Source organism: Prunus mume, linkage group LG8 (assembly GCF_029339155.1).
Source record: "Prunus mume cultivar Tortuosa linkage group LG8, ASM2933915v1, whole genome shotgun sequence".
Lineage (NCBI taxonomy): Eukaryota > Viridiplantae > Streptophyta > Magnoliopsida > Rosales > Rosaceae > Prunus > Prunus mume.
This window is the reverse complement of record NC_142705.1, coordinates 8,824,672-8,842,083: the sequence shown is the minus strand read 5'-3', so window position 1 is coordinate 8,842,083 and position 17,412 is coordinate 8,824,672. Positions and strand designations below refer to the sequence as shown.

The window sequence follows — 17,412 nt, the reverse complement described above, 5'->3', positions numbered from 1 at the left end:
TATTAATATTTTAAAGCTGGTATAGCTAAACTCTGGGAGGCTGAGGGGTCATGTTATTTTATTTTCTGACACATTTCATGTGACTGTGGGTACCTAATTCATCTTTTTGTGTTCATAAAGTAAATATTTTCTAGGCAAAGCAATGACCTTTCAGTCAAAGAGATCATATAGTTCATGCACCTTCATTCAATTAGTGCTCTACCCTTAATCTGATATACTCTTGCATCTTTGACCATTTGTTTGATCAGAACCCAATGATCGGATGGTTGATGTGAATACTTCATTGAGATAGCCCTACATGATGGGCGGTCTCTATCATATACATTAATGCATTCATAAATGAGTTTTCTTGAGATTTTTCTATAGGTTTCCATTGATATATATATATATATATCTATATGTATATAAAAGTCACTCAAATATTCACAACTTGCTATATAAAGTCCTTCCCACTTACAAGTTAAGCCTGCTGGATTCTGTAATTGGGTTTTTCTTAGTATTTAAAATCGTTCTCAACTTTCCTTCACTATTTTATTCACTTGCTTTCAACTTTCCTCCATCTCCTTATCCCTGTCACTGCACAACACATCTCATATATACAACCCTAAAGTCCCTCCTCTCTCCTCAGCTCCCCCATACCTCTGTTTTCTCTGTTTCTCAACACATTATTTCCAGTCTGTGTTCTGCACCCACTTCCCCATCTTTCAATAGAACTGTGTGTGTTTGTGTGTGTGAGTGGGTGGTTTAAGAAAAAGTCTGGGTGGCCATGGATGTTGACATGCTAAAATCATCATCATCATCATCATCAGCAGGTGATGATCATCATCACCATCATCACATGGACATGATGACAATGATGATGCAAATGCAAATGCAAAAGCAGCAGTCTCCTGATCACTTCTGTGATTCTTACCACAACAGCAGCAACCCCACATTTCCAGAGATAGATTTCACCTGGGGATCAAACTCAAACATCACCAACAACATTGAAACAATCTCATCTCTCCCCATTTTCCACAACCCAAATGCAGTTTCTTCGCAACATTCACAGCCCACGTTGATAAACCCTGCCTTGCCCTCCTCTGTTTCTTTCATGGGAAACCAAATTCAGGAGCCCCTCACCCCAAGGCTCATCAAAACTAGCCCTCCTCCTACTTCATACGAGAAGAGAAACTCCATGGCTGCAATGAGAGAGATGATTTTCAGAATTGCAGCAATGCAGCCCATTCAAATAGACCCCGAATCGGTGAAGCCCCCGAAGAGGAGGAATGTTAAGATTTCTAAAGATCCACAGAGCGTGGCAGCGAGGCACAGGAGGGAGAGGATAAGCGAGAAGATTAGAATTCTGCAGAGACTTGTTCCTGGCGGGACTAAAATGGACACAGCTTCTATGCTAGATGAAGCTATACATTATGTGAAGTTTTTGAAGAAACAAGTGCAGACTTTGGAGAGAGCTGGGGCAGATAGACCGATTGGTATTGGCTTCCAAGGGGCTGGTCAACTGGGCAATGTGAACTATTCTGCTTTGTTGAGGCCTTCTCACTTGGTTGGGTCTATGCAGATGCTGAGATGATGAGAGATTTGCTTTGAAATATCATGTATTGTTGTACGTTTGATCGATTGTTCTGAGGGGCATGTAAAGAAGTTGTTAATCTGTACTTGTCACTTGTTGATTCTTAATGTTATTTTGAAGAAAATTTATGATGTATGCATGCTTTCAGAAATTGCATCAAGTCATGTATTGGAAAATAGTATATCCATGCAAACACTATTTACATTGCCCAAATATCCCAACCAACTTCAAGTGCAAAAATATTTGTTAAAAAAAAAAAACTACTGGATCTACAGCAATTAATGATATAGGCCTTTCACCATGGTTCATGGGCACAAGAGATCCACCAGTGGTTCGGCTTGAGTACTGTAGATAGTTCAGTTTGGAAGGACAAATTGATCCATGGATGTGGAAAATGGACATGAAGAATGTTATAGGCAGTGTCATTATAAATTGCATGATCATGAAGATGGCATTGGCTCGATACAAGCTACAATAATCTACAAGTTAGAACTTGGTGATTCACTACTAATTGCACCGATGTCATTTGAGGTAAAATCTACACCTAAATGGGTTCATACCTACTACGGATAATAGGGCTCATGCTTAGTTTAACAAGCTTTTGCATCTGTTTGTACTATATGTTTGTGAAGCTAAAATGGTAATTTACAGAGAGCTTCAACCCTCCCATATAAACATTGCATGATCATGAAGACGCCATTGGGGACTAAATATACTTAACAGTTCATAGAGGACCATGTAGTGAGATGTTATCCCCAACTAAAGGTGAACAAGAAAATGGAACTTAAACTTTCCCGTAGAGTCTCATTCACCACCCACAACGTAAAATGTTGAAAAAGGATAGAGAACTCTCTTCCCTCTTAATTAAGGGACCATCTTTCTCTCTTATGGTATTGTTACACCATAACTTTTCCAAGTCAGGCCGTCGTGCAAGTTGCCATGCATGGGTGGGTGGATCATCCGCACCACCAACATCACTCGCACGTCCCGCATTCACACCAAGAAAGACGCCAAGTTGCATCATTTTCTCGGCCAATGAAATATTGTATTTGTATTATCGTTATTTATATAGAAAGAGGCCGGGAATATTTTGGGTCAACGAGTACTTGTGATTATCTCGTAATCAATTCTATACTTATTATAAGACAAGTGTAACGTGAACGTAGCCCAATTAAGAGTGCCCCATATAAGTTCCTAGATAGTTAGGCTTTCGTTTTGAAGGAATGCCTTATTGGCAGCAACTTTTTTATTGTTATCCTTCATGAAGAAAATATATTTTACCAAAGAAGAAGGTAGCAATGAATATATAGCTAGTGGTTTCTCCTAGCATCATTGTTTTCTGCCATTAGTTTAAAATCTGAGAGTGGTTGATGGCTTTTTTTTTTTTGGTGGGGTTCCAATAATAAACGGAATGTAAAACAAGGGTAATGGCCTTTTTTTATAAAAGGAAAAAAGAAAAGAAAGGGTGGTTTCTAGCTTAGCTCCTGCAATGGAGGTGTGGGTGGTAGGTTGCCTCCCAGGGCAGGGTCAAATAATGGAAGTGTTTATGTCTCTAGGATCATGCCTCACAACAAACAGCCGTTTATCTCCTCTAGCATAAATATATAATAAAAAAAAGCATTAAAAGAAGGAAAACAAAGAAAAAAATAATGGTCAAACCGCATCTATATGCATCAAATAGACCCATGTGAGATACCTTACTATGTTTCCAACATCCAAAAGAAGCTTTCATTATTAGAGAGGGCATAGCACCAAGTCCCCTTTTTTCATAAATCCATGAAATGAGTCGATTCTTTCAGCCCCGCAACAAGTGCATTGTATTTGCACCATCCTTCTGACACATTCTTCTATCATAATTTCATTGTCCATCTTCCTATCAACTCCTTTTTCATATTCTATTATTGATCGGATTAATTTTCATATTTCTCGTAAACTCATATTATATTCGTGTTTAAATTTTATGAGCTACACTAATAACAACAAAGTCGTGTATTTATTGATCCAAAAATGTTAGTATTAGCAACAATCACCTTTAGCTGCTTCATATAAGCAAATCTTCGCTTGTCAAACAGTTTGAAATCTGTGATTTAGAGCATCAATAAAAGAACGGTTGAGCAATTGGAGGTGCACTAAATTAAGATGGGAAGAAGCCACTATAAATGAAGATAAGGTGGTGCGACCGTGTGAGCAACAAAGGAATTTTTTTGGATCGGAAAGTTATAATTTATATATATATCTATATAGCATATGTATGAATGCAGACGATAACATGGTTGGTTGGTTGGTTGGATTAGATTTTGGCAGAGGAGTAGCCAATTTAAAGGGGGGCAGGTGGAGCACGCGTATCTAATATCTTTGAACCAAATTCTCTCTTCCTCTCTTATGTTGGAAGATGACAATTCATTCCCATGTCCCTTATGCAAGGTGAGATGTATTGAGATGATATACACACAGTAGATCTCCTACAAATCTAAGGGAGAAAAAGAAAAAAAAAATTTCATAGGTAAAAAAATAATTGAGTTTCAACTCTTTGTTTCGTTCTTGTTGGTAATACTTTTTGCTAATATGTAACCAAAAAACTTACAATGCAGTAGAATTTTGTGTACCAAGACTTAGAGATCCGACTTCTCGAAAGCATATGTAACTATTTTTTTTCCAACTCAGTTGAAAAACTTGCAATTGCAATTAAACTCCTAAAACTCTTTATGCTCTGATTCATAGTGTAGTGATATTTTCTCTTCCCATCATTGAAAGAGTACCAAATTCGAATCATAATCTTCAATTGATAAAAAGATAAAGACTCCCTAAGCCCTCTAAACCTTATTAAACTTGGTGAAGTTTTATTTTGTGCTTAAAGATTTATGGCCTCTACAAGGGGCTTATAGCTCATCAAGTGATTAGAATAGCTACACATGTATTCGAGATTCTGTGTTTGAATATCACTTGTTTTTTATGGGCTTCTTGAGTTAAATTGGCTTTGAGTTAAGCAGCTAGAGAAAATGCCAAAGGCGTACATAGGTTGAGGCCAGAAAGTCGGGCATTGAGGGTAGCTTAAGGAATTGAAGAAGCCGAATATTATTTTCTCCATTGTGCAACAACAAAGAACTCTATGATGGGTTAACAAGATCTAGTCTAGTGGAAAAAGACATTGACTTGCAGACCAGTAGTCTTAGGTTTGAACTCCTATGACATTTTGTTAGTGTGTGTGTGTGTGTGAGAACTCCCCCCTCACCCGTGCCTGCGCTCCCTTGTAGATACTGCTTTAAACTTATTTAAATTATTATTATTTTTTTAAAAAAAAAACCTATGATGGGCCGTCATGAAATGCCACAGTGCTACCAATGGAGAGTTGAATTTCAAAAATCTATATTTGGACCCCTTAAAAGCTCAAATGAACCCACCTACAGTTGGACATTGCTTAATGGGCTGAGACTTTTTGGTTGAAGGGCCTTCTTTAAGAAAATCATGTGGCACACAAAATTGTCCATGCCTTGATCACAAACCAATCTTGGTTCCTTTAGACCGGCAAGCTTATGATTTTTACTCTAAGAGCACTTCCACCCATTTGCCATGACAAAGGGCAAGGGCAAGACAAGGATTGTTACTTATTCATCTGAATAGTGGCAGCCATTGCAAAAGGTTGTGTTTTCCACCCACTGTCATGGCAACCACTATTCACACGAGATATGATGAGAGAAATTTGTATATAGTTTTGGTGTAGGAAGTGAAGAATATGATTAAGTATTTATTTTTTTAAAATTCTAAATTTTTTGGTATATTTTTTAAAAAAAATTTTGGTTGCTGATGTCAGCAAACCCAAACTAGAGCACGGGCTCATTTTTCCTAAGGTTGGCCTAGTTTCGTGGGCCCCAGTAGCTGCCTTGACAGCTTCAGCCCGCTGGAAGATGAATTTGGGGCTTGGGCCCCCTCCTGCTAACAAAGACAACCCACTGGAATTGCTCTAATTAAAGACATCATGATCTTCATTTGAGACAAAAAGGATGTGTTTAATCTCATAAGATTAGTCACATGACACGTGAGGAGTTGAAGGTTGATGAAATAATATAAGAGGTCAATTGCATGCACCAAATATATAATATAAATAAATAAAAAAAGGTCTTATCGCAAGCTCATTTGCTATTAAAACAAAATAATTTGCATGCTTATCAGGAACATAATCCTCTACTCTGTCTGAAAAGATTTTTCTAACTCTTAATATCTTGTTGGTGGGTCTTTTGTCCATATCTTAGGATGCATACTTGGTGAAAAACGAAACACTTTTGGTAAATGACAACGACAGACAGGCCAACCAAAGTTTGGGTCTCCTTGAATATTTTTTATTTTTACGCAAAAGATTTATGCGTAAATTTAGTAAGGGAATTAGGATGAGCCTGTAGTGCCTAATTTTATTGACCCAGTCGTCCATGAGGAAAATGAGAATGAAATAACACGTTTTAGGTTTAAATCAAAATTCAAACCCTAGCTTGCGAAGAACGTATTCCACATTATATATGAACATTTCTTGTGAAGAACGTGTCAAAGATGGTCTAACAAAAGACTTATTATTATCTATTTCAATTACTGTTCATAGCAGCCACCATAACCCTAGCTTATCTATATATAGACTACTTCTATCGTGGGATTCAGAGCGCAGAAAATAAACATTATTGGGAACTCAACCACTAAGAAGTCTTAGATTAATTATATTATTCTCTCATGGCTTGCGACAAGAGTTTCTCTAGCAATTACTTGCTGTTGGAACCCAAGGATGTGGGTTTCTTTGATCTGATTCACATCTTGTTCTCCAATAACTTGGAGAGGAGAAGGTTCGTTGACTCTTTTGAGCAGACCGAGGATGAGTTTGCGCGCAGATGGCTCATATTTCTCTCCGTTGTTGTGCAAAAGTTGCTGCAGTTGGTGGCAAAGCCAATGGCAATTATTGGCTGGGGGATTGAAACTTGCTTGAACCTCTTTTCAAGTAACCGCAACTTGGTTGGCCTCCTGCTGGATCTCTTTCGAGGTAGCTATAATTTTGGTCCCTTCTCATGCATGCAATTGCTTAGCATCCTAATATACTTTTAATGTATGTACTTTCTCTTGGTTAACCTTAAATGATGATTGTCATAGTTGCCATATACGCTAAAGTTGAAGGCACCAGCACTTCTAAATGAAGGTAGCAGCAGTGAGTTGCCATGAACGCTATAGCATTCATGGCAGTCAGTGATGGAGTCACATACAGGCCTTGATTTATGGCCCCGCAACCTACATGCGGCTCTTTGTAAAATTAAGAACATATGTGGTTTTTGGGGGAAGATTTTGAGGGAAAAAAAAGAAGCAATTCACATAGTTGGTCCCTTATTAAAAAAATTTATAGTTCTGCCCCTAATGGCATCACTTCTAAATCGAGGCAACGGTCCCAGCTCCGTTGCCACCCTGTGGGAAGTTGGTAGTTGTATGAGTTGGTGTATCCCATGGCCATATAACATATAGCAGATGATAATTTATCTAATCTGTGAATCATGAGGTCTATAAACAACAGAGAAAATATTTAATATTCTTAATTATGTGCGCAGGTGAGGATATAATACCCAAAAAAGACTCAAGAACGTTCTTGTCGTTTATTGGAAATTTGGACAAGCGAGTGGAGTTGGACAAAAGAATCAAACGTGGAGATGGCAATTATAATGCAGAACTCAGTATGATGGCGTCTAAAATATCATATGAGAACAAATTCTACATCCAAACTGCGGTCCAGGATCACTGGAAGGTATGGCGATTTTACATCTTTAATTTGCTCCAAATGCTTCCATTAATTTAATAATTACTATAATTAATTGCCTTTTCCCCCCCCCTTCTTTTGGCAGATGGAGTTCTTGGGCTCTTATGACTTCTGGAATGGTAAGAAATAACTTGAATTGCATATAAATTAACATGGTAATGTTTTATAAGCAAAATAGTCGGACATAACATATCAAATTGTATGATAAGAATTTCCGTATTAGCACTGTATATATATGTGTATGATAAAAACTATAACTGGACATTATTATTATTATTGTCTGCCAGATTATCAAGGAAAAGCCACAACACAAGCGTTTGTGCTACGTGACAGAAGTGCTGACCATGACACTATTGTTGTGGCCTTTAGAGGTACAGAAGCTTTTGATGCGGATGCATGGTGCACTGACGTTGACATCTCTTGGTATGAGCTCCAAGGGGTTGGAAAGATTCATGGAGGCTTTATGAAAGCACTTGGATTGCAGAAGAGTGTTGGTTGGCCCGAGCCGGAGGAAATCAAACAAGATGATAGCCACCCAGCCTTTGCTTACTATGCCATTAGGGATATGCTGAAGAAACTTGTGCTTGAAAATGACAAAGCAAGATTTATTGTAACTGGGCACAGTTTAGGTGGGGCACTAGCAATTCTCTTTCCCGCAGTTTTAACATTTCACAAGGGAGAGGATTCAGATCTGCTGTTGGAGAGATTGGAGGGAATTTATACATTTGGCCAACCTAGGGTTGGAGATGAGAGATTTGGGCATTACATGGAAAACAAGTTGAAAGAGCATAGCGTTAAGTATTTTAGGTTTGTCTATGCTAATGACATGGTGCCCAGGTTGCCTTATGATGACCGGTCCCTAATGTTCAAGCACTTTGGGACATGCCTCTACTATAATAGGGAATATGAAGTTCAGGTAACAACTGCTTTTCTCTTATCAAATTCAACTGATAAAATCCAGTAATAAAAGAAGTGTTAATGCTCTCTTACCAAACTTGTGTTGCTACGCAAATGTTTATGTTGCCAAGCAGTGAGTTTGTACCACATATTCAAGTAAAATCAACATGGTCAGTAGTCCAAATTCATAGATCTGGCACATTACATTTGTGGAATGCATAGGATTCAACATGTTGAATAAATATGCATGAGAAACCCACTTGTAGGGTTGGTTATAGCCATAATACATATGTGATCCGTAGGTGTGGTACAAATAATTTAACTCTAGAAACATTAACTCTCACAATATGAAATTACAATTACATTGCTTCTTATTATGATGTTAATGTGTGCAGGTTGTTCGAGAAGAGCCAAACAAGAATTACTTCTCCCTAGGGAGTGCTATACCCATGATGATGAATGCTTTTGGTGAGCTGATAAGAAGTTTCATCATTCCAATTAAAGAGGGACCCGATTACAAAGAAGGGTCCTTCTTGAAATTGGTTAGGGTAATCGGTTTGGTAATACCAGGAGCAGCAGCACATTGTCCCCAAGATTATGTAAATTCCACCAGATTGGGATCCTCAAAAGTCTTCCTCCCGCCCAACCATTACATATGAAACTAAAATATATATGCATATGTCTAGTCCTGCATGCCTACAATTCTAAGCAGGATTGCAATTTCCCCCATTTATTTTAAATACATATCAAACTTCAAATTCCTTATCTTAATCTTGCTACTTATATTTTCTCTACCAATAATATTATTTGTAGAAAATATTTATTGACCACCTCTTTAATAGAGGTGAGCCTTAATGTAGAACCCACCTATATATTAGAAAAGTGATAAGCAACGTGGTTCGCAAATGTAATATAAATAACATTACTTTGGTGGAGAGTCACCTATAGCTATATATAAAAAGGTGTGTTGTGAGTATTTGCCATTCTTAATTTGATTTTGAGTTTGAGGTGGAGAGTGAACTTCCTTTAGAAATCAAATCACCACCACCTAATATATGCCAAGGTCATTTCGTATAAAAAAATATATGGCGAGACAACAATTTGCACAAGAAAAATACTTTTGATGGTATTAGATACTCTCTCAATAATGATAGAATAGAATATTAGTTTTTAGCTGTTGTGGGGCATGCTTGTCAGGAACATAATCTTCTACGTACTCTGTCTCAATCTCCATTTTCTCTGAAATGATTCCTGTTGGTCGGTCTTCTGTAAATATACATTCAGAAATAGAACAGAAATTAAAGCACCTATATACTACGTGAAAATTGAAACACTTGGGAAAAGACCATCGCCAGGCCAATGAAACATTCATTCCAAATAAAAAGCTCATATCTTTTATTCATATGAGATTTTTCTCACCCACAATATTAAGATGTTATGAGAGTTCGAATTTGAGATCATTAGTCTGCAAGTTAAAATTCAGACTAAAATCTATAAGGCGTAAATAATTAAGAAAGTGGTGCAAAAATTGTTATATCCCTATGTTTGGCAGTTGGGTTTGATCCATATGTTGCTACCAATAATTCCATATGCTTTTTAATTTTTTAATTTTTTTTTTTCCAAACCTCTAGGACTTTCGTTTTTGTTCATTTTCGTCGAAGTCTCTGAGAAGTTGTGCAAGTTGTACTCATTTTGCACGCACCTTGTTTACTATTACAGTGGGGTCAAATGAGTACAAAAGTACATTGAATTATAAGTCTTCGCCATCCTGAAAATGAAGAAATAGTCTTGTCCCATCCAAGTTTGTGGAGTTCGTCCCTCTAAAAAAAGGAAAATAAAGAAAAGATTCGACGCAATAATTCATATACCTTTCCTTGAAGTGAACGCGCACGTCAAAGAAGTCTAAAAGAGACTTGGTCAGTATTTGATATAGGTAGAGCCACCATAGCTGATCAACAACAGTCTGCTACAATTATTGTACGTATGAGAGTAAACTTTAGCTATATTTAAACTAGTTCTAACTTGGTTGAGAGCACTGAAATCATGGCTTGTGACAAGGGATTTTCTTGCACCTACATGCTCTTGGAACCCAAAGATGTGGGTTTCTTTGATCTGATTCACATCTTGTTTTCCAACAACTTAGAGAGGAGGAGGTTTGTTGACTCTTCTGAGGAGACTGAGGATGACTTTGAGCGCAGATGGCTAATATTTCTCTCTATTGTGGTGCAAAAGGTGCTTCAATTTGTGGCAAAGCCAATGGCAACTATCGGGTGGGGGATCGAGATGTGCTTGAACCTTATCTCAAGTAATCAAAGCTTGGTCGGGCTGATCCTAGATTTTCTGCGAGGTATAAGTTTGCTTCCTTCTCATGCATTAACAAATATTATCATTGCTCCTTCTTACACAGAAAACAAGATTGTCTCCTCCCAAATACTAATGTCATTCATAAAAATGTGTTAAGTAATCGTTTTAGCGTTGAATACCGATTGTCATAGTCGCCCTGAGCTCTACGCAAACGGTTCATGAATCATGACAGCACTTCTAAATAGAGGCAGCAGCGCCCGGCCGTCTCCGGGCAGTTGGTATTTCAAACCTTAAAAATGGAGATTAATTGGATAATGGTTATACGTACAGGTGAGGTTATAATACCTGAAAAAGACTCGAGAATGTTCTTGTCGTTTATTGGACATTTGGACAAGCGAGTAGAGCTGGACAAAAGCATCAAACATGGAGATGGCAGATACAATGCAGCACTTAGTATGATGGCGTCTAAAATATCATACGAGAACAGATTCTACATCCGAACTACGGTCCAGGAAAACTGGAAGGTACGGGAATTTAAAATTTTAATTAGCTTTAGCTACAATATGCTTCCATAGCCTTGATTTTAATCCTAGACTAGAATTAATTGTAAAAATCACACCTGCTTTTTTCTTTTGCTTTTCCCTTCTTTTGGCAGATGGAGTTCTTGGGCTCTTACGACTTCTGGAATGGTAAGAACTGAACTCAAATTGAAAAAAATTAAAATTAAGTCTCACACATAAATCGACATATGTAGGATAATGTTTTATGAGCGCGTGACTTCCCGCCACTTTTCTCTCTCCTCTCTACCCCTCCTTTTTTTTTTTTCTCTTTTCCCTGGACTTCTTCTTTCCTTCTCTCTCTTATCTTTTTCTTGGTCTTGTTGCTTCATATCTACCTATTTTTATTTCCTGAAAATTTTCGAGTAGGTAGCTGCCTACCCAAAACACGGCTAGATTCACCAGTGGTACAATCAAACATGAATAATAGTCTAAAATAATTTAAGTTGAAACAACATTGACATGTGAGATTGTTTGATAATTTAAGCGTTAACATATACACATGGTTGCCCATGCATAAATTGCATAAAACCTAACTGAAATTATTGTTGTCTTGGTAGATTATCAAGAAAAAGCTACAACACAAGCCTTTATGCTTCGTGACAGAAGTGATGACCATGACACTATTGTTGTGGCCTTTAGAGGCACTGAACCCTTTGATGCGGATGCATGGTGCTCTGACTTTGACATCTCTTGGTATCAACTCGAAGGGGTTGGAAGGATCCATGGTGGATTCATGAAAGCTCTAGGTTTACAAAAGAATGTTGGTTGGCCCGAGCCGGAGGGAGTCAAACAAGATGATAGCCGCCCAGCCTTAGCTTACTATGCCATTAGGGATATGCTAAAGAAACTTCTGCTTGAAAATGCCAAAGCAAAATTTATATTAACCGGGCACAGTTTAGGTGGGGCTTTAGCAATTCTCTTTCCGGCAGTCTTAACCTTCCACAAGGGAAAGGATTCAGATTTGCTGCTGGAGAGATTGGAGGGAGTTTATACATTTGGGCAACCTAGGGTTGGAGATAAGGATTTTGGGCAGTACATGGAAAAGAAAATGATAGAGCATAAGATTAAGTATTTCAGGTTTGTTTATGGTAATGACATGGTGCCGAGGCTGCCTTATGATGACAAGGCTCTAATGTTCAAGCACTTTGGGACTTGCCTCTACTATAATAGGCAATATGAAGTTCAGGTAACAACTGATTTTCTCTTATCAAATTCAATTAAGGGAATCACATTTGTAGACAATATATTTAAAAATGCGGTCCACTAATGTGGTACAAATACTTTTACGCTTGTAAGAAATGCGCCTTAATTAACTTTTAACAACATGTGCAGGTTGTTCTAGAGGAGCCAAACAAGAACTACTTCTCACCAAAAGGGGTAATTCCCATGACGGTGAATGCTTTTGGAGAGTTGATAAGAAGTTTCACCATTCCAAATAGGTTTGGACCTGACTACAAAGAAGGGCCCTTATTCAAAATGTTTAGACTAATGGGATTGGTCATGCCAGGCGCAGCAGCACATTGTCCCCAAGATTACGTAAATGCCACCAGATTGGGATCCTCTCATGTGTTCGTCCCACCAAAGCGTTATTTATGTAATTAGTGCCAATGATTGCGAGGCGGATTTCAATTGTAATTAATTTGAAGTTCCCTATTATTTTTAGTCATTTTAAACACATTGTATTTATAAATTGATGCGCGTATTGTATGAACCTATGGTTCTTCCAAATATATAGAAAATTTCGACCAAAGAATCTAAATTCAAATTCGTTTCATCCAAATACGTTATATATTAGGTTAAGTGATGCTTTAGTGAAGCCAGATCATAGATTGTTACCAATCAACCAAAAAGAATCATAGTAGCATGGAATTCTCTGGGTTCTAAATTCCCACTTGGAGTCAATTTTAGCCCAAAGTGGGGAACCACTTGGAGTCAGTTTATATCTTATAAATCTCATTTTATTTATGCAATTTCTGATAACACTTTCCCGATGAAAAAAAGTTAAAAGTAAAAGGTACAACATAAAAAAATGAGTGTATAATAAGATGCCTATTATCTTGTAGTTAAATATGAGCTTTTGGGAAAAGAAACGACAAGTGTCCACCTCGCACATAGACTCATATTCAGATGTAGAATTTCAACTTTAATCTTAAAAGTCTATGTACAATACAATTTATTTTAAGACCAACTATCACTTAAAATATCCTTTTATTAACATTTTGAAATTGGCACTTAAGTGAAAGGAGTAAATTTAAACTCTAATCAAGCAGACATGTGATTAGTCAACAACTAGTCATAGACTTATTAACAATCAACTGATACATAGATCCAAATGAAATAAATTCACAAAACCTGCACACTTAGAAAAGTACTATGTGATCATCTATGTCAATTTAGACATCCGTAATGTTAGCAACAACTAGAGTAAGAAGTGTGTGAGCATTTGTTAGAACCATATGTATATGTATATGTTGAGCAAGTATGACTAGTCAATATAACAAGAATCAACACCAGAGAAATTTTCACCCAGAAATTGATCACTGGAAAAAACTAGGGGTCATCATCCGACCAAACAAAGAATATTCTTACAGAAAAGGCCATTACACACTCAAAAAATCTGAAGACTGTTTAGGAAAACAACTACACCTCATTGTGCAACCTTCTTCTCCAACATAAACACAAGAATATAACTATGGCACCACTTGGCTCTTTTAATTATAGATCCCCTTCTTCATAAATCAAACATATTGAAAAAAATCCCTAAACCATGGTAAACTCCATTCTAATGAAATTTAAAAAAAATCAAGAAAAAAAAAACTATGACCCTAATATTGCCGTCAAGGTATATGAGATTCGTTTTGGAGTGATTGTGGATAAGCCAATAATCATTTTTTATGGAGAATCACTAAGTGAATTTATGGAAAAACACCTCCTATATATTTCTCCCAAGAATCACTTAAATTTACTAAAAAGCACGTAAAAGGTATTTTTTTCTCAAAAAATGATTTTAGCATGTCTATAATTACTTCCAAACGAGTTCATAAACTATTTTACAAATTGAGGTAGAAATCACCACCACGTGATTTTCATTTTATATGGGGAGATAATTTCATATAAATAAAAAAAGATATGGCGAGACAACAATTTGCAAAAGACAAATACTTTTGAATAATTGAAGTAGTGATGATGCTCTGCCAAAAAAAAGGAAAAACAGGGAAATTGTGATGAAGATGATGATACTCAATAATGATAGAATAGAATATTAGTTTTTAGCTGTCGTGTGGCATGCTTATCAGGAGCATAATTCAATTTTCTCTGAAATGATTAATACGTGTAGGTGGGTCTTTTGTCAATATGCAATAAAAAAATACAATATAAATTAAAGCCCATACACCACGTGAAAAACGAAACACTAGTGGCGAAGACCATGGCCAGTCAAAGTTCTGAATAGGCTATGCTCAAATCTATACTTTCGAAAGTTAAAGTGATCCAAAATGCTATCTTGATCAGGGTGGTTTACTTTGTCCTCACCATTAACTCAGTTAAAATTTTTATTAAAAATGATGAGGCATGGCACGAATGATACCTACTCTCTTGTTGAATCTATGCCACGTGTGAGAAAAAATCGATAAAATATTTTATTTAAAAAAAAAACAAATAAGATAAAATATTTGATCCATATGTTGCTACCAATAATATTTAAAACAAATATATATTTCTTATCTTGTTCATATGACTATTGTTTTTTCCAAGCGTCTAGAATGTTGTTGTTGTTCATTTTCGTCGAAGCCTCTGAGAAGTTGTACTCTTTTTGCACGCACGTGGTCTGTCTGTAGATAATAAGAAAAAGAGCTCACTACTATTACACTTGGGTAAAATTAGGTCAACTACACAGATTTGTGGAAATTTGTCCCACAATAATTTATATAACTTTTCTTGAAGTGAACGCATAAGTCGAAGAAGTGTAAAGAAGAGCGTGCTACAATTATTTGCAGGGATCAGTAGTAACTGTAGCTAGCTATATATAAACTAGTTGAGAGCACAGAAAAATAGACATTCTAAACTCAAATAAGCTCAATTCTCTGAAATCATCATGGCTTGTGACAAAGGATTTTCTTGCAGCTACATGCTCTTGGAACCCAAAGATGTGGGCTTCTTGATCTGATTCACATCTTGTTTTCCAACAACTTAGGGAGGAGGAGGTTTGTTGATTCTTCTGAGGAGACTGAGGATGACTTTGAGCGCAGATGGCTCATATTTCTCTCTATTGTCGTGCAAAAGTTGCTTCAGTTTGTGGCAAAGCCAATGGCAACTATTGGATGGGGGATCGAAATGTGCTTGAATCTTATCTCAAGTAATCAGAGCTTGGTCGGGCTGATCCTAAATTTTCTGCGAGGTATAAGTTTGCTTCCTTCTCATGCATTAACAATTTTTATCATTAATTGTTAAATTTACAGAAATTAATTCAATCTGTGCTGGACTATATTTAAATGGAGATTATATTGGATAATGTTTATACGTACAGGTAAGGTTGTAATACCAGATAAAGACTCAAGAACATTCTTGTCGTTTATTGGGAATTTGGACAAGCGAGTAGAGCTAGACAAAAGCATCAAACATGGAGATGGCAGGTACAATGCAGCACTCAGTATGATGGCGTCTAAAATATCATATGAGAACGCATTCTACATCCGAACTACGGTCTACCAACACTGGAAGGTATGTCGGAATTTACAACTTTAATTAGATTTAATAATACTAGAATTTTAATTGCAAAACTCACACCTGCTTTTTGTTTTGTTTTTCCCTTTTTCTGGCAGATGGAGTTCTTGGGCTCTTACGACTTCTGGAATGGTAAGAACTAAACTCAAATTGAAAAGAATTAAAATTAAATCCCACACATACATCGACACAGGATAATGTTTAAGCAGTCTCACAAGTAATTTAGGATGAAGCAACATAACATGTCAGATTGTTCAATAATTTCCACATAACATATGATAAAGCGCTTGCGTAAATAAATGTGTAGGTACATGATCGATTACATAAAAACTAACTGAAATCATTATTATCTTGGCAGATTATCAAGGAAAAGCTACAACACAAGCCTTTATGCTTCGTGACAGAAGTGATGACCATGACACTATTGTTGTGGCCTTTAGAGGCACTGAACCTTTTGATGCGGATGCATGGTGCTCTGACTTTGACATCTCTTGGTATCAACTCGAAGGGGTTGGAAGGATCCATGGCGGCTTCATGAAATCTCTAGGTTTACAAAAGAATGTTGGTTGGCCGGAGCCAGAGGAAGTCAAACAAGATGATAGCCGCCCAGCCTTAGCTTACTATGCCATTAGGGATATGCTAAAGAAACTCCTGCTTGAAAATGACAAAGCAAGATTTATAATAACTGGGCATAGTTTAGGTGGGGCTCTAGCAATTCTCTTTCCAGCAGTCTTAACATTTCACAAGGGAAGAGATTCAGATTTGCTGCTGGAGAGGTTGGAGGGAGTTTACACATTTGGGCAACCTAGAGTTGGAGATAAGGATTTTGGGAAATACATGGAAAAGAAAATGATAGAGCATAAGATTAAGTATTTTAGGTTTGTTTATGGTAATGACATGGTGCCAAGGCTGCCTTATGATGACAAGGCTCTAATGTTCAAGCACTTTGGGACTTGCCTCTACTATAATAGGAAATATGAAGTTCAGGTAACAACTGCTTTTCTCTTATCAAATTCAAGTAATGTTAAAGGAATCACATTTGTAGATTGCATATCGTAAGACCCCACTCATAGGGGTAGGTCGTGCGTCTAGCTATTTATATGGTTCACCAATGTGGTACAAATAATTTTACATCTAAAAGAAACTCGCCTTAATTAACTTCCACAATATGTACAGGTTGTTCCAGAGGAGCCAAACAAGAACTACTTCTCGCCAAAAAGTGCAATTCCCATGATGATAAATGCTTTTGGAGAGTTGATAAGAAGTTTCACCATTCCAGATAGGTTGGGACCAAACTACAAAGAAGGGCTCTTATTCAAAATGTTTAGGCTAATGGGTTTGGTCATGCCAGGCGCATCAGCACATTGTCCCCAAGATTATGTAAATTCCACCAGATTGGGATCCTCTCATGTGTTCCACCGACCCAAGCGTTATCTATGAACTACTGCCTACGATTGTGAGGAGGACTTCAGTTGTAATCAATTTCTGAGTTCCATATTATTTTTAGTCTTTTTAAATATATTGTATTTATTGATTAATGCCTAAATGAACCTATGGTTCTTCCAAATATATCGAAA

The 17,412-nt window shown here is 37.0% G+C and overlaps 4 protein-coding genes across 4 annotated transcripts; all 4 read left to right on the top strand.

Annotated features, from left to right (window-relative positions):
- The first annotated feature begins 459 nt into the window (after nt 1-459).
- Nucleotides 460-1,749, top strand: LOC103339910 (uncharacterized). The gene has a single exon (XM_008243266.3). It carries the CDS (start codon nt 767-769, stop codon nt 1,571-1,573), a length of 807 nt encoding a protein of 268 aa, XP_008241488.2. The 5' UTR covers nt 460-766; the 3' UTR covers nt 1,574-1,749.
- A 4,483-nt stretch (nt 1,750-6,232) lies between these two features.
- Nucleotides 6,233-9,014, top strand: LOC103339896 (triacylglycerol lipase OBL1-like). Its single transcript, XM_008243245.3, has 5 exons — nt 6,233-6,593; nt 7,147-7,340; nt 7,438-7,471; nt 7,640-8,268; nt 8,645-9,014. The coding sequence occupies exons 1-5, from the start codon at nt 6,290-6,292 to the stop codon at nt 8,906-8,908; spliced, it is 1,425 nt and encodes a 474-aa protein (XP_008241467.2). The 5' UTR covers nt 6,233-6,289; the 3' UTR covers nt 8,909-9,014.
- A 1,164-nt stretch (nt 9,015-10,178) lies between these two features.
- LOC103339894 (triacylglycerol lipase OBL1-like) lies at nt 10,179-12,879 on the top strand. Its single transcript, XM_008243244.3, has 5 exons — nt 10,179-10,596; nt 10,884-11,077; nt 11,209-11,242; nt 11,671-12,299; nt 12,446-12,879. Exons 1-5 carry the CDS (start codon nt 10,293-10,295, stop codon nt 12,713-12,715), a joined length of 1,431 nt encoding a protein of 476 aa, XP_008241466.2. The 5' UTR covers nt 10,179-10,292; the 3' UTR covers nt 12,716-12,879.
- Nucleotides 12,880-15,095: 2,216 nt separating this feature from the next.
- LOC103339893 (triacylglycerol lipase OBL1-like) lies at nt 15,096-17,402 on the top strand. Its single transcript, XM_008243243.2, has 5 exons — nt 15,096-15,509; nt 15,639-15,832; nt 15,934-15,967; nt 16,194-16,822; nt 17,012-17,402. Exons 1-5 carry the CDS (start codon nt 15,419-15,421, stop codon nt 17,273-17,275), a joined length of 1,212 nt encoding a protein of 403 aa, XP_008241465.2. The 5' UTR covers nt 15,096-15,418; the 3' UTR covers nt 17,276-17,402.
- The last annotated feature ends 10 nt before the right edge of the window (nt 17,403-17,412 follow it).